The 22,743-nt window shown below is 39.0% G+C and overlaps 1 protein-coding gene across 1 annotated transcript in view; it reads right to left on the bottom strand.

Annotated features, from left to right (window-relative positions):
• The window catches only part of grm6a (glutamate receptor, metabotropic 6a), a 76,795-nt gene that overhangs the window by 35,564 nt on the left and 18,488 nt on the right, over positions 1 to 22,743 (bottom strand). Inside the window, exon 3 of the mRNA XM_047155728.2 lies at positions 3,396 to 3,612. Within this exon, the coding sequence (XP_047011684.1) occupies positions 3,396 to 3,612 (217 nt within the window). The remainder of the gene's footprint in view (positions 1 to 3,395; positions 3,613 to 22,743) is intronic.

Below are 22,743 nucleotides of genomic sequence, written 5' to 3' on the forward strand. Positions count from 1 at the left end.
TTATAAATATAGTACATTATAAAATGGATAGTTTCTAAAAATCTGATTGTTGTGTTGTTTGTGTCGTCTGTGACCACTTAAGCCATTGTTCTCTCTATATAATGTCTTAATCTTTGTCTGTTATGTTGCTTAGCAACCAGCGCTTACTGTTAACAGACTACATTGCGTGATGGATGAACTGTTCATCACAAATATTATTAATACAATCGGAATAATAACACTAATCTACAAAATGGAATCCAGTTCACAATAAAGCAAAATATCAGTAAAACTAAATTAAAAACTCCGGCTATTCTATCTTGTTAATCATTCCTGATTGGGGAATTTATTTATTTTGCCCTTTCCTTTCTGCCATTTTTTTTGTCTCCCTCTTTTCACAAGAAAACACTCCCTGTTTTCTTCTTTTTCCTACTAGTAATTTTTTTTGTACAGAGAGCTTGAGGCGCTATGTAAACATACACACACATTATTATAATAATAAAGCAATATTTAACATGTTCTCTGACTAATAAACCTATCATGACTCCTCGATGTTTCATAAATCTTTTTTTATAACAGAGCTCCATTCAGAAACGTCATTAATCGTGACATATACATATATATATATATATATATATATATATATATATATATATATATATATATATATATATGACCCTTGCCTAAAATTTGACATCGCAATCAATAAAAAAATTCAAATCCACTTTCGCATACCATCTCTTCTCCACGATTTGGTTCCTACCATTTCCTATGACTAAGTCGCATATGACTCTATAGACAATGTCTTGCGAGTCAGTGAGGTAGAAATAGAGAATAAGGTGGTAAATATTACTTACAGCACTTGGTAGTAAATATGACTTATTTACAACATTAATTCCCATAGAAAGTAAAACCACTAGAGTTGAAAAGTCAATAACGGAGTGAAATGAAGACGAGTCAAAACAGCACTAAGCTGCATTCTGTGAGACGAGTGCAGGATGGACATCTATCTAGTTTATTTCTTTAGTCCAAAATGCCTCCAGCCAAATAATCCAGTCAGAGATCTGATTGAATTTTAGAGTAACTGTGTTAGATAAGTGGTTCTCGGTTCCTCTTCTTATGACACACACACAAACACACACAGACACACACACACATTGCTTTTTCCTGCTTTAAAGTACCCCAGTACATATCATTTTAAACCATTATATATAATCAATCCATGTAGTGCCAAAAATGGTCTAGGAAAACCTTTACACATTTACCCTAGGATCTATTTTGGAAATTAGCAAAGCACTCATGTCCTCCTACTTTGCCAAGGCTAAGCTTGGATCTGTCTTGGAATTTAGCAAAAAAAAAAAAAAAAAAAAAAGCCCTAATGTCCTCCTGCTTTCCAAAAGTAGCTAGTTGGCTAGTTATCTGCTAGCAGCTTTAACTTAGCATCTATATTTGAATTAGCAAAAAGCCGTCCTGCCCTCCTGCTTTCCCAAACAGTCACCTGGCTAGTTAAGTTCTAGCACATTTACCTCAGGATCTATCTTGGAATTTCAGAAAAAGCCCTCCTGCTTTCCAAAGCGCTAGCTGGCTAGTTAACTGCTGGTAACTCAGATTTATCTCAGAACACTATTGGGATCTTAGTATCTGAGATTCTTCTATATATATATATAAATAGCAGTCAAACCTGCCAAAATACATCATAACAACTAAAATTAGACAGGTTAGCTAGGTGGCCAGCTTAGCATATGGATTTTGTAGGTACTATATTTTTAAGTGCAGGGCAAGGCTAGGCAATATGGTGATGTAATGTCGTTATTGATATATCATATATCAGTGTATCGTAATATTGTGTATCATAGAGTTCATTCCAATGATTCCATTATATAATATTTACTCCTATTGCCCATCCCTAGTGCTTGGGATCTCAAAGGAATATCTGTTGTACAGTTTTACATATACCCCATACTGATTCCTGTTGAGCCCATGTACCAAACATGCCCGTAGTAACTACTACTCAGCATTTTCAACAGCAGACCTATAACGTAGCAACCTATAACCGCCTGCATTGCGTACGTGCTACTGTATAGCGTGTTAAAATAAACAGCTATCTGCGTTTGAAGTCAGACGCTGGTCTAATAATGACTCAGAAATGCATCAGGGGTTAGTCTGCAGTGTTGTGATTGACTCCAAATCCCAAAATGAATCACCCAGGATTGAGACCTACAAACGTGTTGAGAAAGGAATCGGTGATGGCAAAGCAACGGCGTGGGATGGGAGACGAAGGACATGTATTCTTAGCATCCAACATACAATTCAGTGTGAGTTCTTCTTAAATCTCTTTCTTCCCGTTATATATCCATCCATCCATCTTCTATACTGCTTATCCTTTTTCAGGGTCACGGGGGAACCTGGAGCCGATCCCAGGGAGCATGGGGCACAAGGCGGGGTACACAACCATGTGCCAAACCATCGCAGGGCACAATCACATACACATCCATTCATACACTACAGACACTTTAGACACACCAATCAGCCTACCATGCATGTCTTTGGACTGGGGGAGGAAACCGGAGCACCCGGAGGAAACCCCCGCAGCACGGGGAGAACATGCGAACTCCGCACACACAGAGTCACATTGGGAATCGAACCCCCAACCCTGGTGGTGTGAGGCGAACGTGCTAACCACTAAGCCACCGTGCGCCGCCCCGTTATATATTCTCATATATATTTGGAAAACAGATATAAGGCCTATAGGAGTTTGCATGTTCTCGATGTGCTTCGGGGGGTTTCTTCTGGGTACTAAAGTTTCCTCCCCAAGTCCAAAGACATTGTAGGCTGGAATAGTACATGGGATAGGCTCCAGGCTCCTCCACGACCCTGTGTAGGTATATGGTACAGAAAAAGGATGGACAGATGGATATAATACCTATATAGCCTATATAAGGGGTTGGACGACTATTCTAGGCCTAATGCTGGTCAACTAATCTTTTCCACAATTATGGCAAAAATCTGATTAGGGCACTACACTTCCTACAAAGTGATAATCTTTTATTAAAGCAAAAGAAAAGGAAAAATATACTTTCCCAGAAGAGCCTTACACAATGTGGAGTTGACTGTAGAATTTGTTTAATCTCTCCTGAATATTACAGTTAAAAAATATTTTTAACCATCTGCCTGTATTTATTTTTACTGTTTTTTTCCCCCAACATTTAATAGCTTTCAATTATGGTCCTTCAAAGCCTCATGAAAATAGTGATGTGGTCTGGGCAGAATTTGAGTTCGTCACCCCTGTTGTAGAGGGGCAATATGAAAACCCATTTAGGATTTAGATGTATCACCAAACGTTTCACTAAATTAGCTTAATAGAAGCAGTGTTAGGACGGTTAATCGAGACTCTTCTACTGTGCGCATTACTGTACCTGCCTCTCGAGAGATCTGAACAAATGCGTCCACGCCGCTCTCTCCGTAGTTGCCCTCGGAGGCCAGAGTAGAGACGTAATTCCAGCCGAGAGCCTTCACGATGTCCACCATGGCCTGAGCCTGGTACGAGTCCGGAGGAACCACCCGCGAGAAGAAGTCATAGCGGTTGTTGTCACTGAGCTCCGGGGCTGTGGAGGCGTAGCTGATCTGAGGAATCTGGAAACAGGAGACGCAGGATATCAACTCTGAATAAATGGTTAAAATGACGATCACAATTATTTCATTGAAAACATTTTAATATCATTGTTATCACAATAATTTAGTCAATTTAATGATACTTTAGCATTTTTATCCGTTTAAATGCCACGTTAAAATGTCATTTTTTCCCGATCAATAACGTTTATACTTGCATAGTGTGTAAAAAGAAATGAACTATTGATTCATTTATTTTTATACATATTTTTATCCCAACTACATCTATCAAATCTTCTTGTACAGTATTTTTCATTTTTTTCATGCTCAACATATGTTTTTTAAGCTTATTTCTTAAAGCATACTGCTCTGCATTCCTTGTACAGACATTTGCTTAGCTGAGGTAATATTTCAATTTGAAAGATCATCTGTTTCCTGGGATTCTGCTGGTTACTCACATTATGTTTATCAGCCATTTCATTTGACATTGCGCCCCCCCCCCCCCCCCCCCCCACACACACACACACAAATATATTCTTGTCATACTAATTATCTCTTTGAATACATACATAAAATAATACTACCAATTTGATCAATTCATTTACTGAAAAATGATTTTTTAGGATATGCAAATCTGATGTATTACCTCTTTTTTTTATTTATTCATCTACAATAAGTGCTTTATCCTGATCAGGGTTGTAGTAGATCCACAGCTAATCCCAAGAATCCTAGGCATGAAGTGGGAATGCGTCATGGATGAGACGTCAATCCCATCACAATTACTGCCTCATTTGCGTACTTTAATACAACTTTAAACGAAAATAAATAATTAATAATAAAAAAAATTCTAATATGGTACAGATTGTGTTTCATTCTGATGTAAGGGTTACTTGGATGTGACTGCGATTTTCAATATATATACGCTGTTACACTAAACTAAATGAAAAAAATAAGTAAATATGACCTGATAGTATATAACTATGCCTAGGCTACTCTGTCTACAGATTGGAAAACAGTCCAAGTCTTCTGTGATTGGTTAGATAGTTCAAACAGTCTAATGGTAACCATCTACTTTAACTAAGTGCAACACTATCACTCTTAGCTGATTAGATTTAATTAATATGAGCCAAAGTATTCATCCTAATGAATATGCAATTCAAATGCAAGGAGATTCAAGTTTGTTTAATTCAAAGTGCGCATGTTTTTGCCATGACTGTTACTCAAGCTCCCCTAATTTACATCACGGATCCGCATCTCACACCAACCTGATTTCATGTGCTGGAATTTCCTCATTTAAATGGCAAATAATATGAGTCTAAGCCGTAGACGCATTAACACCTCACCCATTAAAGCCGTATTTTTCAGACACAGGTTCTGCCCGGTCATGGCTTTAATTACACCGCTAAGTAATTCTCCATTAAAGGAATACTATTTAAAAAAAATTGCTAATGTGCCTGCCGATACACTAGGGCTTGTTCAGGCTGGTGGACGTGATTCATTTACATAACTACTTGCTTGCTTGCTTAACTATTTCTCTGGCCTTTTCATTCCCAGACTAAATGGAACCTTTTTCCAGAAGTCCTAAAAAAAAAAGTGCCAGGCGTTTGGATTAGCAGGTTTCTGTTACCGTAATTCAGTATGATAATTCTCCTTTGATAGGCTTTAATCCAGCGGTGTTCGGCTTCTGCATACTAATGTGCGCAGATAAATCTCCATAAGGAGGTTTCAGATGCAGCTGTTTGTCGGGCGGAGAAAAAGATGAGCAGAAAATACTTACATCGATTCTTTAAAAACACTCGTAAGCCTCAAATTTATCGCAGGTCATAAAGTAAGATTAGGGATTTAGGGGCAGGTTCTCGCTTTCTTTAGAACTGTGTATATCACTGTACATTAGGATGCACATTTCTAATTTGTGAGGTTTTCTAAATGTGGGTCAGTAAGAAGAGGAACACAGGGAGAGTGTGTAGAGAGAAGGACACAAAAGGAAGCCATTTGACAGATTATCCATCGAGGATTAGAGTGGTTTTAGTCAAATGAAGTGATGCACAGAGGGACGCAAAGCCATTTCACAGCCTTTCAAAAACTGCACATTCAACAACAGACTTAACTCTTCATTCACATCCCTGAATCATCGAGACGCCGAGATTAGATCAGTGTATATACATACACGCACATACACATACACACACACACATACACACAGCCTTGCATTATAGATTCAACTGTGCTGGAGCAGATTGTGGGTGGCTTTATTGAGCATCAGTAAAACCTGCGTGATGTACGTAGGCTGCGTTTGGGATCAGTGAGCGAAATCGCTCTAAACACACTCGCTGTTGTAAAAGAAAGCTCTTTCGTTCGAGAAAGAACGTCTGAGCTTTAAATCACCTGTCACAATTTCGGTTTGCGTCATCTGGCTTTTTTGGCAATCGTTTCAGCGGGAAACCGACTCACCTCAAAATTTCTCCAGCCAAGGAATGTTTGGAATTCTCATGAAATTCCCAACGAAATCTAGGCATAATCAATCAGGGATTATACCATAGGAACTCATGGGAAGGCAATTCATTGAGTGTGTACGGGACAACATGAACATATATGGTACACACGGTTACTTCGCCTGCAATTAAAGGCAACTCCGAATGACATAAAAAAGCACATAAAATTCCTACAAATCCCATAGAATACCAAGAAATTCCCACATTACATCCTGTATATTATGACGTCCATAAGTTTACATGCTAATGCATAATATTCTGTAGAATAAGAATGTAATCAGAATATAATAACATGTGTAAGATATAAAATACCATGAAGCTTGCCGTTATAGGAAAATAGTCGATATCAAACACGAAGCAGATTTACTGTTACCAACCTAGTGTTGCTACAAGACAAATGAGTACGTATTAGAATGAGCGCTTTGGTATAAACCTTGCAGCCAGAACTATTGTCAGAGCTGCTGTTACGGAAAATTAACCAACACATTCTGTCCAAATGATCACAATCGAGAATTCAGCAGAGCTGTCGTATAATTCACTCCAGAAAAAAAGAAATCCATAATCTCCATACAGATAAGTCCATATTCATACATATAACCCATAAAAATAAATAATGTACTTTATACTCTCACTAAAGCTCCATCAGAGTTTTCCATCATTTTTTTTACAGCTACTTTGAATTTAGTTGTAGATGTCTGACGAAAAAGTTATAGTAATATTTAATTTTTTATATTTTACTTGCGACATGGATACCATCAGCCAGCCAAATAATGAACTGGCGGTCATGTATTAAGTATGATAATCGACAACATATTAAATGATGGAGTTCGGTTACGCAATTCGTTGCACAACATAATGATTCGTCATTGTAAGTATAAAACAAAATTTCATTTGTGGAAAAGCATGTACACTTCAATGACATTACAGCGTTTAGCTACACGGTGAAGTTTTTCTTCATGTTTATAGGTGCGAGTGCACGTTGTCATGTGTCAGGAAACTCTGGACTCCAGTTCCCATCAGCCACTGCACTGCACTACATGTCATATGACCACCTGCACCTGATTCACGCTTCTGTTAATGAGCACTCTTGTATGTATAGCCATTGTCTGCACTGTTTGTCTGTCTTTCGTTGTCTTAGACTACCATGTTCCCTGTTTCCGTGGTTTGTTTCATACCACAGTATTGTGCCTAGTTGTCTTAGTGTCTATGTTTTGTTGTTTGTTTATATAATAAATGTTATATATCTGAGATCGCTTCCGAACTCATTCTTGATTCGTGACAGACGTGAGATTACTGACAAACTTGATGTAGATTTTGTGTGAGATCAATTTTAATGACTTCTTGGCTAGCCTCGTAGCTGTCAACCGATGACCTTCAAATTATTCGTATGCTGAATATGTAGTGAAAAATATGCTATAATATGCGTATATATATATATACGTACGTTATGTGTGAATGTGTTCATGTAGGCATGATGCATCACTGTGCAGAGTCAAATCCCCAGTGCTGAATTCATTCTGTTTACTTTTATCCAGTTAGATTTATATGAACATTAGGCATTAAGTCAGTGCCAGGGATTTTGTATAATGCATGTTGTATGTGTTGTGGGAATGCTTATTGGAGATATTTGCTGTAAAATCCCTAGAGCTGGATTTTGCTCAGTGTGTGTGTTGTTTGTTTGTGCGTCTGTGTGGTTGCCTATATAAGAGGATATAGTATTTTTGTCCATCATGCACGTACAGAACATACAGTCAACTGAAAAATGCTTGCCACCCTTCAGGAACATGAACAATCAGCAATGATACAGTGTTCTTTTGAAAGGTGCCAATAATTTTGTTTATCTTGTACGCTATAGTAGTCTTCTGAATTCCTTGATGTTTCTGATGTGTGGGTTAATCTTATATATATAAGAGAATACAGTATTTCATTTATCCCTCGGCGTACAGAACATATAGTCAACTCCGAAACTATTGGCACCCTTCAGGAAAATGAACACTCAGAATCATATAAAGTTCTTTTGAAAGGTGCCAATAATTTTGTTTATCTTGTACCCTAAAGTAGTCTTCTGTATTCCTCGATGTTTCTGATGTGTGGGTTAATCTGTATAAGAGAATACAATATTTCATTTCTCCGTCGGTGTACAGAACATATAGTCAACTGCAAAATTATTGGCACCCTTCAGGAAAATGAACACTCAGAATCTATATAAAGTTCTTTTGAAAGGTGCCAATAATTTTGCAGTCAGCTTGTTTATTTTGTACTCTAAAGTAGTCTTCTGCATTTTTTGATGTTTGTGTGTGTGGACTGCAGTGATTTTTTTTCAACGTAATGTGACAAATTTTCCCTCTGAACATTAATAAAGCAATCAATCAAACGTGCATGTCTGTCTCACTCCCTTTTTGCTCACATTTCCTCCAGCTGAACCGTCCACTCTGTGAGCTTCATCAACACACTGAGGCAAACTGAGGTTCACGGGAAGTTGAGCACGCTCAAAGCAAACCACCAGCTTCACCCCAGAGCTGTAGCTGTGATAATTAATTAGACAGGTCTTCTAATCAGAGGCTTTACATGCAGCTACAAACCCGCTTTGCAGCTGAATGGGTTCATAAAAGTGAACACAACAGATTTTAAATATTCCACTTGTAGCCATGGTGAGGGACTTAACAGACAGACCATAACAGACCAAGTCCTTACTGAAAGAATAAAATCATGCAGAATATCTCTGCTCCTTTTTCTGTATATCATATCATATCAACATACCATATGGCAAATTCATGCAGTCATAATGATTAAGTTAATGAAATTGTTGTCCAGTTGAATATAACAGAAACGATAGTGTTAATGTGTAAACAACTGAAATGTTGTAGGAATGTTATACAGAAATATTCTCAGAAATGTTTAGAAAACATTTAGAAAAAAAAATGTTGCTAATATAAAATTATATGAATATATAATTCATATATTCATAGAAGAATTATATGAATTATAATTCATATGAATTGGGAGGGGTGGGGTCTTCCTCTGGGTACTCTGGTTTCCTCCCCCAGTCCAAAGACGTGTTTTAGGCTGAATGGCATTTCCAGATTGTCCATAGTGTGTGTGTGAGTGTGTGTGTGTGATTGTGCCCTGCAGTGGGTTGGCACCCTGTCCACAGGTGTCCCTCGGCTTGTGCCCGAGTCCCCTTGTGTAGGATAAGCGGTATGGAAAGTGGATGGATGGATATAAGCATTGAATTTGTGGCAACTGTGTGGTAGCACTCAGATCCATCAACTGAACATCATTAGCAAGGACATAACTGTAGCTGTGGTTTAGTCGTCAATAAGAGCAGGGTTTAAATCATTAATAAAACGTCACAGCTTTAACAACCCAAATGTAGCCAAAGCTGATATGCTGAATTTTAGCTATCGTGTTTTTTCTCCATCCGAAACAGTAATGCAGTCACATGTATCAAAACCACAAACTGCACATTTACATTTATTCATTTAGCAGATGCTTTTATTCAAAGCAACTTACAAATGAGGAAATACAAGCAAAGCGATATATCAAGCGGAGAACAATACAAGTAGTGCTACTATGCAAGATTTATAATTGAGCTCTAGAGAAGCAAAGTGTGCAGAGTAGGGACGTAAGAGCTAGAGTAAGTTGTTTTGGTTTTTTTTGTTAGGGGTTAGTTACGTGCTCACGGAAGAGGTGGGTCTTTAGCTGTTTTTTGAAGATGGTGAGAGATTCTGCGGTCCGGATTGAGGTTGGAAGTTCATTCCGCCACTGAGGAACAGTTAGTGTGACGGTTCTGGAAAGAGACATTGAGCCACGCTGAGTAGGCGCTACTCAGTAAGCGTCGGTCGTTAATCGATCGCAGATCGCGTGAGGGAACGTAAGCCTTCAGGAGAGAGTTGAGGTAGGAGGGCGCTGTTCCAGACAAGGTCTTGTATGTGAGCCTCGAGGCCTTGATTTTGATACGGGCGGCGACAGGAAGCCAGTGGAGGGAGGTGAAGGGGTGTGTGACTCGGGTTCTTTTGGGGTACTGTAATATTATGAAGTCTGATCACCCCCAAAAGTGAAAGTGAAAAAACATTACAGTGAAAATACTCTACAGTGCTGGAGCATCACAGACATTCTGAGAGCTGGTATCGGCTTACAAACTGCATGGATTAGATTTGTGTCCATTACACAGTGACACGTAACTATTCAAGATTCAAGAGTTTCTTGTCAGATGCCACGTAAAACAGACGGTTACACTGTATTGAGAGTCTTACTCTACATTCCTTCCGATAAACCATCGATATGTCCAGATAATGTTATAAAATGGTTGGAATAAATAAATAAATAAATAAATAAAAACATTTCCATATAATTGAGGTGAATTAAATTGATGCTTTCTTAAACTTGAGGTGTTTACTTGTGTCACAGGCAGAATAACTCAAAACTGCTTCTAATGTCACGTATAAAACGATTGTCAAAATAGAATAAATACTTCATATGTGAAAAGCAGATGCTAAAGTTCCCTTTAAAATACCGCAGTAGCAGCTGATTATCACTGGTTGTGATTTCAAGTACTGCCACCATGAGCACGGCTTTAAACCCACAACTGCTTAGCTCGACTGAGCTCTGCCACGGTTAAGGCACATTGGATAAAAAAGTATCTTTCAAAAGAATTAATTTGAATGTCAATTAATTCAATGTAAATATTACCAAATGCTTGATAAAATGCACGCTGAGCTACACAGGCATTTATCTCTTTTATAACCACCACCGGTACCTCGTTATAGGAAGCAAATATAAGAACAGTGAACAGACGTTTATCTTTAATCTAAACAGTTTGTGCAAAGGCTTTCATTCAGGTACAATTAAAGAAAGTTTCTCAAGCTGAAGTTTCCATGGAGACAATTTTTATTTTTATTTATTTAAATTTTTTTTTTTGCAGAGCCACTTTAGCATGCTGTGAACGTGTTCAGTAAAGAAGAGCAGCGCAGCATGATTATGAAACATCTGTATTTAAACTAGCATATGCTCTATACGGTGGCTGTTAATGCGGCGTACCAGGAGCTTCCGGAAACAAAACATCAAAGTTAAAACACTCCTGAACGTCCTTATAGCCTCTTTCGCTCTCTCTCTCTCTCTCTCTCACTCACACACACACACGCAAATCTCTTAGACACACTTTCTTGTACCCTCATACATTGTCTCTCTTCCTATCACACACTTAGCGTACACTCCTCCGTGTTGTATGTTCTGCATCCCGAAAATACATTGTCTAAGGAGCTCCATTCATTGGTATTCAAAAAATTTCTTCCAAGATTTCTTTCTTTCATGCTTTCTTTTTTTCTTTTTACAATTTATCGACATAAAAAAAAGACCCATAAGATTAAAAATACAATCTATCTGTATCCTGCAACAAGGAGGATACAATCCAAACAATCCCCCCCAAAAATAATTTGAACCAACAAAAAGATGTCAAAGGTTTGTCACATCACTCTCGGTCTCCGAGACCTTATTTGAAGAAGGCTGAAAAAGCTATAACAGAAAAGTCAAGGAGCAGGACCAAAGGTCAGGTAAGCAATCTGAGCGAGTTAGAGCAGAGATGTCAGGAAAAAATTGGGAAGAAATTTACAACTGAGAGGATCCAAAAGCTGCTGAGGGGATATACAAAGACTTTAGAGGAGGTTGTGATGGCAATGCATGAACATATACATTATTAGAGAATATTTATGCCACATTAAGAAAGCCAGATTTCAAACTTTTCCACATTTGAAACCTTACTGTTGGAGCTGTTGTGATAATGAAGGGGCATTTAGGAAAGAAGTGTTTGGTACCCAAGTTCGATCCTGAGCTCGGGTTACTCTCTGTGTGGACTTACTCTGTATGTTCTCTGAGTCGGTGTGGGTTTCCTCCAGGTTCTGCGGTTTCCTTGCACCTCACAAAAACACACCAGTAGGTGGATTGCCTATGCGAAATTGCCCCTAGGAGTGTGTGCATGGCATCCTGAGATGGACCGGCATCCAATCCAGGTGTATTCCTGCTTCACGTTAAGTGTTCTAAGGACTTCGGATCCATCACCACTCTAACCAGGATAAAGCACTTACCGTTTTAAGTAGAGATTGGATGGAATTGAATGAGTGTGTGAATGTGTGTTAGATTGTGCCCTGGAATGGGTTGGCACCCTGTCCACGGTGTCCTCTGTCTTGTGCTCCGAGTAACCTGGGATAGACTTCAGGGATAAGCAGTATGGAAAATGGATGGATGGATGGAGCCCATGAGAAAACTGGGATTGGTATTGGACCAATACCAGGAATAAATGGGGGATCAGATATTGGAGGGGGAAAAAAAGAATTTGATCAAATCCTGTAACAAATTGGAAATATTGAGATTGGATCAGAAAAACTGGATTTGGAAAAGATTGGAAAAGATTTTGATGGGAAAAGATTGGAAAAGATTTCAACTGGAAATATTTACATATAAAGATTTTTTGATTCTTAAGATACGTATACTTTATTATATTTCTTATATTTGCAGTCTAAGTTATATATATATATGTATATGTATATGCATGTGTATGTGTAAATGCAAAATCTATTGGACACAAATGGGACCCCAATTATGCAGCCAGCCTCTTAACTAGATAACAAGTATGTCACACTTTTAAATGATCAAATTTTAGTTCAATTGCATTGACCTCCACTTTCTAGCCTAGTTAATTCATAAAACATGGGACTGGGTTAAACACAGCTGAGCTTTAACATGTCTGTTGGGTTAGCTGATGATTTTTTGATTTGTCCACCCTTGATCGTTATCAGTTACTTTCACAGCCCTATAATAAAAGCCTATACTTCAGGTATAGTAGATGTTAGCTTGATTTAAGTGCTGTTTTGAAATTCCTTTGAAGGTCAGAGTGTGAGTGAGGTTTTGTAATATGTTTTTGTATTTATGGATCATCGTATAGCGTAACACTGAGCTATGCGAATTGTTATATATTTTTGGAATGCAAAAATATGCATTGGTGTGTAACGAATCCCTTCTGCTCCCCCATGAATCCCCCCCCCCCCCCTCTACTCTATATAGGATATGTTCTACTTATGGAGCTTCACACACTCACACACACACAGACACTCTCTCTCTCTCTTTCTTTCTCTCTCGCTCTCTCTCCCTCTCCCCCACTTACACTCTTATATCTCTCTTTTTGTGTGTACAGCAGTAAATTTAGCTGTGGGGTCTGAGAGGCTTAATGTCCCGAGGGGTTTCTCTAATTCTCCAGCTATCGGCTGCCTGATGGTTTATCTCGCTCCTCAGCCTCTGTTCAACAGCGCCTGGTAAAGACGATGTCATTAAGCCATGCGCTGTGTGAAACCTGTCAGTGTGTGTCTGTGAGAGAGAAGCGAACTGAGGCGTAGGGCTTTGTCTGGATCTCGTAGTGAAGCTGGGAAACACTCATGTAGCGTGAAGCCTGTTGTCTCGTCTGGCAAAACCCCCTTAAATACACAGCTTCATTCTGTTCACGGGGGAGTCGTCATGAACGTGCTAGTTTTTATGACATTTCCCTCAAGTATAGAAACCTCATTTGATGTTTGTTTTTGGAGAAACTGAAATCACAAGATGGCAAATTATTACAAATTCAATTAAAGGACTACTGGAGCATTTTTTCAAGCTAACGACTATACGCCACATCTGTAACGCCTGATTCGGAATAATTCTGGGAAGTTTAAGGGCAGTTTAAAATGCATGACTATACACGTATCTGGTATCAAACACGAAACACTCTAACGATGAATGTGTGAACGTTTTTTACCAAGGACGTTCTTACGTAGCGTTATCGAACTTTCCAGCACCAGAGCCATACGTCATTATAAATCATTCCAGTTACTTTTTTTTAGATTTTTTTTTTTTTTTTTTAGATTTTGTGGTCTTTATGCCATCTTTACATTCAGTGATTAACTATAACTACAAAATTATGGTTGGGAAAAGCAATGAAAGCTGGTTCCAGCTAGCTCGCTAACTTAGATAACATTAGTGCTAAACAAAAATGTTGTTATGGCATGTTTTAATAGGTTTGTTTACTCTTAAATAAACGACTGTGGATATACCGGTGAAAATCAAGAAATCTGCTTGGTTCCCCTTTAATTCTGTATATACGTCATGATGGCTAGCAACGATAAAACTGTAACAGTCAAAATCTCCGAGCACAAGAGATCACCGATATGACCGGACACCTGTTTGCAATCCACTTTAGATAATATCTCTATTGTGAAGAGATATCTTCTAAAGTTGTGAAGTCTTGCCACATTTTACTGACTGTGCATCTCTGAGACTTCGACCCCCTAAAATATTTCACGACAGTTCCAAATGCCTATTTATGGCCGATTAAAATGACACACGTGGAGCAGATATATGTGCTGAATAACATTGTTTTGCACAGTAACAATGTTCATAAAAGGTCGGCACAGTCATCCTCCATATTTAATCACCGCGTGTTAAATAAATGCGTCCTTTGTATTAGTTTAATTAAATTTTAAAGCCTACCAGCTGCTATGCTGAGAAACAGGATTAAACAATCAGGACTGTGCATTTTTCCCGTTGCTGTTTGAAAGCTACTAGCTAGCCTCGAGATATCAAGGCAACATTATTTTCAATGTTTTCAGTATCATTTAATTTCCTGGGCATATGTCCATCGGTCATTTTTCTTTCAAAATTATTATTAAATTCTGCAATTGGAGCTCTGCCTCTGATGTGGTACACAAATAACCACGTATTACTGCACACCTGAAAACACAGAAAGCTTTTCAGAGCAAGATATAGTGTTGACGGGTTGAAAACATATAACCGACTCACTTCAAGAGGCTCTGAATATTCTGTTGTTGGTCGTCTGTAATGTCAGTCAAATGGTCTCTCCATATTAGCAACAGCTAGAAGTCTGCCTCACAAGGCTAACTAGCAATTAACTAGCCAGCTAGCTATTAGCAATGGCAGGAGGACATGTGGGTGTTAACAAAGTGCAAATTCATGCATATTCATGGGCTTGGGCAGGGTTTTTATTTATTTATTTATTTATTTTATGAGGGTAATGATATGGAGATATTGCTGTGCCACTTTTAGTGTAGTTTCTTGGGCATTAAATCATATAAAGCATATTATTATTCTGCATAGATTATTTTAATGGTTTCAAATTCCATGTTCAGGGGTATTTAAAATGTCAGATTCAAATGGCTCTCAAGAGTTGCGCAGCAGCTACCTCCATCTGGCCCCTAAAAGATGAAATATGGAGATGGATATTACTGAGGCGCTGGGACACATGACAGCTTGTTGAAAAATTGAGGACTCTAAGGCCCTGGACCGAAGTGCAAGAAAACATCTCCTCATACAGAAAACATCTTGTGCCCCAGAGCGAGAGATTCCAGCCTCTTACAATGATTTCTCTCACTCTTGGGCATACAGAGCTGCTAAAACATTAGGACAGAAGTGGCATGTATGTATATATATGGGGTTTGTGCTTGGTGGTGAATGTGTAGTTGTTTGAAAAAAGAAGGATTTAGTGTATGTGTGTGTGTGTGTGTGTGTCTATGCAGTGCATTTAAGTCCTAGACACATTACTCATCATTGTTTCAAGGTGGTGTATGTTGTGAGGAGAACACGCTGACGTTAGCTCAGCACCGGGAGTGATAGCCTCAGTGTGATCTCAACCTCAAAGTCCCTGACAGAGCTCAGCTGATATTCACCCCAAATCAACCTCAATGCAAACAAAAGTGCCAAACGTTGCTTTAAAAGTCGAGTTTGCCATATGTAAACGTGTTTCTAGACCTTAATCTAATTTAGACCTTGTCTAAATTTAGTACAGTAGCTAAAGTTTAGTTTGAGATCTAGACAATTTGGTGAAAACATGATTTGCAATATTGCCATGTGATACTACTCTCTAGTTTCTTCATTTCAGTTAAGGTCCATTAAGGTGCCACATGCTTGTGTATTTTTGTTTGGAGGACACCCCATGAGCTTTTGTTTTGGTTTTGGTCTCCACATGACACGACTGATTACCCTAATGTGCTCACCTGTTCTATGTCTCACCTTGATTGGCTTGGTTCTTTGGGATTAGTCCTTTGGGGTTACTCCATTTTTTTCTGTTTCTATTTCTATAAGTCTTAGCATGCTTTGGTCTCATTAATGCTGCCTTCAAGTCCTGATGGAAATATCGTAATTACAAGGTGAGTGCACTTTAATGCCACCACAGTGTCCTAATTACAACTCTTGAACCCAGACTTTCCGGGTTGTGCGCATATCATTGGTTGTACACCGATATGAATGTGATGCCTAGAGCAGACGGTAAAATTAAAAAAAAGTTATTTTACTTGTTAACTATTCAGTGCAGTTGTAGTAGTCGAAGCCTTATGCTGCGTCCCAATTCACCTACTTATACTGTGCACTAATACGTTTGAGTTCGTAGCAAAAGAGGATGCAAGTACCTGGACATACGAACACGTCATATAACGGAAGCGAACCTTGTTGCCTAGTTACGCACACTGTCACCATAGACAAACTCCTCGTTCAGCTTTTCTTCATTCGTTATTCCTTTATTTAATTTACACTATATAATTTCATTTACCATTCCCTTGATTTATTTCTCCACATTTCATTCACACGTACATTTCAGGTACTCTTTTTACACAACATCCAACCGTCAATCTTATGAGACAATAAAAAAACGTTAATTAGTGATTAACATTGAAGTTCTTACGCTTAAATACTGAAGATGCGTCACCGACGTTACGCTTGTCCGCCATGTTTGCAGGTTGAATTCAGCGGCGCAAACCGTCACAAAGGAGTCGATGGATCCACACTTCTAAAATCTACCGGAAATCGTAGACCATCCAGGTATTTTTGGGATACTCATTTCAACATACTACGATTTGGGACACACTAATTCTCACCTTGGATACTATTTCGGACGCAGCATTGGTTTCCTCTGTTGCCTGTGCTTTGTATCTTGTAGTACTCCCTGGTTTGGATTTCCCTTGTCTGTTTTCGTATTTTCATGATGGATTATCCTGGTGTTAATCTATGTTCCTGTGTTTTGACCCCAGCTACGTACAATGACTCTCAGATTACACTTCACGCTGAGTTTAAGCACTACCTACCTCTTCCTTCTGCACGTTACACCTGATTCATGATCAGAATATTAACCCATGTAGCATATACTGTATAGTATCCAAATGCATCGTTTAATAATAATTGCAATTCCCCTCACATGCAGCAGGGGGTGCTAAAAATGACACACTTGAATAACAATGTACTGCAAATGCATTAAATAAACATAAACTGAGAAAATGGCATGACAGACTGACACCCAAACACCTGTCCCTGAAACATCAAAGGCTGTGAAACTCACCAATATTGTCACTTCTGAGTGCACACAATTTGTTTTATGATATTGTACGATTCCAACCTGAGCGGCGCAGCTGAACACTCCAGCACACATCAGCACCGAGCCTTTTGTCATGCTAAACAGACATGGGATAAATGCTTTTGCACATTAAAGCAGCAAACAGGAAAAACACACACCTGATAAACAGAACGAGGTGATTGTCGAGGTTTTGTCTGCGCCTGAAGGAGCAGGCCTCGAACCGGAATAATGACAGGCAGCAGTTCGCTGCTTCTATGTACTCAGATGTAAAAAGGGTCTGTTTTAATGGAGCTGCTGCTCCTCAGCTCTGCTGGACTCCTTGCTTTTGTCTCTCTTCTGCTTCTGGCTGTATATTTTGGACGTCTAATTAGAGGCTTTGCTAAAGACAGATGTTCTCATATGGACAACTGCCACTGTCTATCTTATTTGCATTTCCTCTGAACCAGTAGGATATCATTCTTTTTTTTTTTTTAGATCAGTCCACTGAAAAAAACTTTAATGTTCAACATTCCATAGCATAATGTTCAGTTCGATTCAATTCAGTTTGATCTGTTTAGCGCTTTTTATAACTGACGTTGTCACAAAGCAGCTTTACAGAAATATATCAATTTCCAATCTAAATTTTTAACTGATGAATTTGTCCCTAATGAGCAAGGCAGAGGCGACGGTGACGGTGGCGAGGAAAAACTCCCTGAGATGATATGAGGAAGAAACCTTGAGAGGAACCAGACTCAAAAGGGAACCCGTCCTCATCTGGGTACCAACGGATAGTGTGATTGTTAATAAATCCCTTCTATAACTGTGTGCTACATGATAAAACAAAAGTGCAGCTGGGCAATCAGCTGTGCAATGGAGACCCGAGCGCAAAAAGACACCGCACCAAAACTGCCCGCATCAGTTGCAGTCCAATGCCATCTCCACGGCTTCCAAGTGGCTCTAGGCTGTCTACAAACTTGATAAAAATAAAAACCGGATGTGTTTGGATATTCTGAAAATGTTTATCCAGTAGCTTCACACATAAAATCTGCTAAGTTCCTGAAAAGGTTCCTCCAGCACAAACACACCTACTGTAAAGTTTCTGAAAAGGTTCTACCGGTGATAACACAAACAGTTCTCGGGTTACTGAAAAATGTTATCCATTGGAAACCACATACAACTTTCTATGTTCCTGAAAAGGTTCCTCCAGTAGGAACAGACCCAAATGATCAGAGTTCCTGAAACGGTTCCACTGGTGGAAACATCTAATATTTCTACTAGTGATGACATGTCTAAACAGTTTCTCTCTCAATTCCCTCAATTGGAATTCCATTGCTGATAAGATGTCTAAAGTACCCAAGTTCCTAAAAAGGTTTATCCAGTAGTATACGCACATAAAATCTGCTGAAGTTCCTGAAAAGGTTCCTCCAGTGCCAAGTTTAAAGTTTCAGAGTTCCTGAAAAAACTCCACTGGTGGGGTGGAAATACATCTAAAGTTTCAGAGTTGCTGGGGGGAAAAAAAAAAAAAAACGTTCCACTGCAGGGAACTCATCTAAAATGTCTGAGTTCCTGAAAAGGTTCCTCCAGTGTTTTTCTAATCTCTCAGCCATTCGTGTGACCAATGGCATTAAAAACAACAAACCACCACACAAACAATAATATCAACAAAACTGGGCATGAGCATTTGAGATAGCAAGCCAAGACCTCCAATAAGTATAACGTGCCAAGACAGAATCTTGGACGCACAACTGGTGGCACGGTACGTATTCCTGTTTACGCCCAACTCACTGAGTGTTATATTCACCTAGCTGAGTGTGATTATCGTATGACTGTTTGGGATGTTGGAACATGCTAGAACAGATGCTCTTATGAGACATTTATAGAAGCGATGAAGTGAAGTGGAGCTTAAGTCGAGCTGTCTTTACAACTATAACCCGAACTCTAACACCCAGCACTGATGCTGCCTTCAGGTTCCATTAGAGCAGATTCGTCTCTCATCAAATCTATCTCTCTTTCCTCTTCTGAACAAACTGAAGGAAAACAGAGCAGAGCTGTACATGTGCTCAGTCTTCCTCCCTCCTTAAACCTCCTTCTTTCTAATTCACCGCCTTACATAAGAGCCGTGTAGGATGGATTAGAGTGTAGAGGAAGTCCAGGCAGGAGCGGCTGAGATATGCGCTTTTACTGGGGTGCGAATCGACAAATTTGTCACAGAGATTCTGTACTTTCTCGGTTAGCCGAAACGGCAGAAGAAGACGGGGAGAAAGCCAAGCCCTCGAACATGGCTGCCAGCGAGAGGGGAGTTTTTCGAAGAGTGCTATTGAACCGGGCTGAATGACTTGTTTACCCTGAAGATACTTTTATTTTCCAACAAATACTCCATACCTCGTGTTCCTTTTTCTGAGAGCAGCCTGGTGCTGGTCATGGATCAGTGAGCAATTCTTTTGGCAGCAATGCCCAAACATAAAGGCAATCCTTGGCAATCTTGTCCGTTTTTGCTGCAGGCTAAAATGAACTCCTCTTCAAATGCGTTGCTTTATTCGGTCCAAAATACAGCTCGAACCAGGAGCTACAGTGTAAACCAGCACACTGGCTTGTATTAGATTGACAGAATACCGTCATGATGTGAGGAATAAAACACTTGATGTGTGCCGTTACAAGAAAAATTAATCAATGACTGCCGTGGTGTAATGCACTCTAAAATTGATTCTTTTCCAGCACATTCTGAGGTGTCCGGGTTTCAGCCCAAACCCTCCCCCCAAATCCAGTTGCCCGAAGTGTTTTATTTCTCTATACGAATCAATCCGCCAGTGCTTGCTTTTATTTGATTAATTAAAGAACGCCATACTTTCTTTCATCCATTCGTAGATACATTTAATCGTGAAACAACTTACTGACCGACCGTTACAACGTGCTGACTCCACCCATAAACGCTAAATAAACACCTCCTTACAGAAAACCTCACCATATCAACAACTGTAACTTTTTATATATAGAAAAAACATCAAGGATCATCAACAAAATAATAATAATCTATAAGGGGTGGTGTGATGTGGCCCAAAACAAAGGAGTTACTATTACTACCATGACGTTATTACTTATATTATAGCAGTTATAAACAGTCATTCCCTCACCAGCCACTATTTTTGCTTACTCTTAAAGTAAGATAAAGGGGGGGGGGGGGGGGGGGACGACCACAGCTAGTCATTGTTCCTGAGAAGCTGGAAATCAGGAAATTGTCAGGAACAGTTTTTCATGTGGGAGAACACTGGAGACTCCTTCGATAAATAAGATCTTAACATATAAACATCTCTTTTTACGGAGACCTTCACCATAGCAACAGTTAGAATGGTTGTTTGTAAGTAACAGGACATCCGCTATACCGCTATCTGTTCCTATGGAATCAATAACCTATTAGAACAAGCGCATTACAATACGACCTGTGATTTATCTTGCAGGTGGAACTCCTATCAAAGCCGTTGTTTCCTGAGCACTCAGAATGGCGAATCCAACAGCGCTGTGGTATGAGCATATGTAATGAATTATTCCCCATTTGAAATGTTAAATCATTGTCCGCCGTGTTCGCACGCTTCATTATGGCGATGAAGACAGGCTCTGTTTCTGAAACAGTGGTGACCTTTCGGATAAAATATTCAGGCAGCCTTTTGTAGTTTTACACTGCTGTCAGCTTGGCCATGAACACATTTCAGCCAGCTGGCGCTCTCCAGAGAAAGCTGGCTATTTTTTGATATGTAGATCAAACACTTGTCAATATGCACTGGGGTGCTTTGTGATGCCAGACAGGGTTTCGGGCGGTCTGTCTTGCCAGATTGGACGTTTCGAAATCCTTCTGAGCTCATACTGTAACACGTTCCTCATCACCAAGGAGGTGATGTTTTCAGCCCATTTTATTGCACCAGTATTTGACCGCTGTTTAGGGGGAACAGTTGTGACATTAAAAAAAAAAAAAAAAACATAAAATAACTCTAGTGTTTCCCACTCAAACTTGTGTCACTACTAAGAGAAAAACCAAACCGATAGCTAGGGCCTCAGGGAGCAGAGAACAGCGGAGAGCCTGATTACTCGACGTGATTAGTTACCCTGACTAATTACATACTTGTCAATTAACAGTTGCCCTGGGTTACTGGAGCCAAGTCTCACCAGCATAGAGGAATCAACTAAGCATCCATGCCAAAGCTGATTTACAGGATTTACGTCAGGTTAAAGAGGTCGGAGAGTTCAAATGACACCTTCTGTGATCTCATAGAAAAGTATAGAGCACACATATGCAAAATTACATCTCAGTTACACTGACAGTTACCTTTTTTTTTTTTTAAATGTTTTATTTAGTTTAATCACTATTCTATACACAGCCCACAGAATAATGCCAAAAAGCAATTAAAAGAGGAACGTTAAATCTTGCTGGAACTTATTAACCACTCTTTCTCACATCCTAATGTTACTCAATGGGAAATGAGTGCTTTATTAAAAGTAGCTGTACTCTGAGGGTAAAGCTGTTAAACTTATAGAGAGAGAAAAAAAAACATTCACAGACAGTGCTAGTATTAACTTTAAAACATAAATACGCCTTACGTGTCTAATTAGAGTGATAAAAGCTTCGTTCCAATATAATAAAGTCATTTCTATCATTTCTCAGTTCAGTAAAGTCAAAAAAAAAAATTCTCTATTAACTTTTATCTGTTCCCTGATTAGATTTAGAAAATTCTGAGTATTTAAAATGAGGCAGTTGAAATAAAAATGGTCAAGTATAGGGTGTTCAAAAAACTTTTCCAAAACTTTTTGCCACATTTTATGGAATATGACGTACAGTACCTTCCATACGCCACGATGATCTCAATACTGAAAATTCATAGTTAGAGATGAGCATACTTTAATTAGGGTTACTGTTATGCTGGGGCTTTTCTTGAAGTTCATTGAAGGAGGAGGAGGAGGAGGAGGAGGAGAAGAAGAAGCCTATGTGACTAATAAAGGCTTCTTCTTCTTCTTCTTCTTTCATCATAAAGGCCTTTTCTTCTTATTATTTTTCTTATTTCTTCTTCTTCTGCTTCTTCTTCATTGATATAAAAAGTCTCTATTGTTTAAATTGTTAGTAATACTCATCAACACCTTCTGACCAATCAGATTCGACAATTCAACAGTGCCATGGTATAATGTTGAAACAATGCAGTATGTATATGTATATATTTGAGATGCACCGATGTATCGGCCGATAAAGGCTATTCTTCCCGCTATCGGCTATCGGCCGATAGTTTAAAAACATCCGATGATCAGGGCCGATTATAT

This window comes from Ictalurus punctatus, chromosome 5 (assembly GCF_001660625.3).
Source record: "Ictalurus punctatus breed USDA103 chromosome 5, Coco_2.0, whole genome shotgun sequence".
Taxonomy (NCBI): Eukaryota; Metazoa; Chordata; class Actinopteri; order Siluriformes; family Ictaluridae; genus Ictalurus; species Ictalurus punctatus.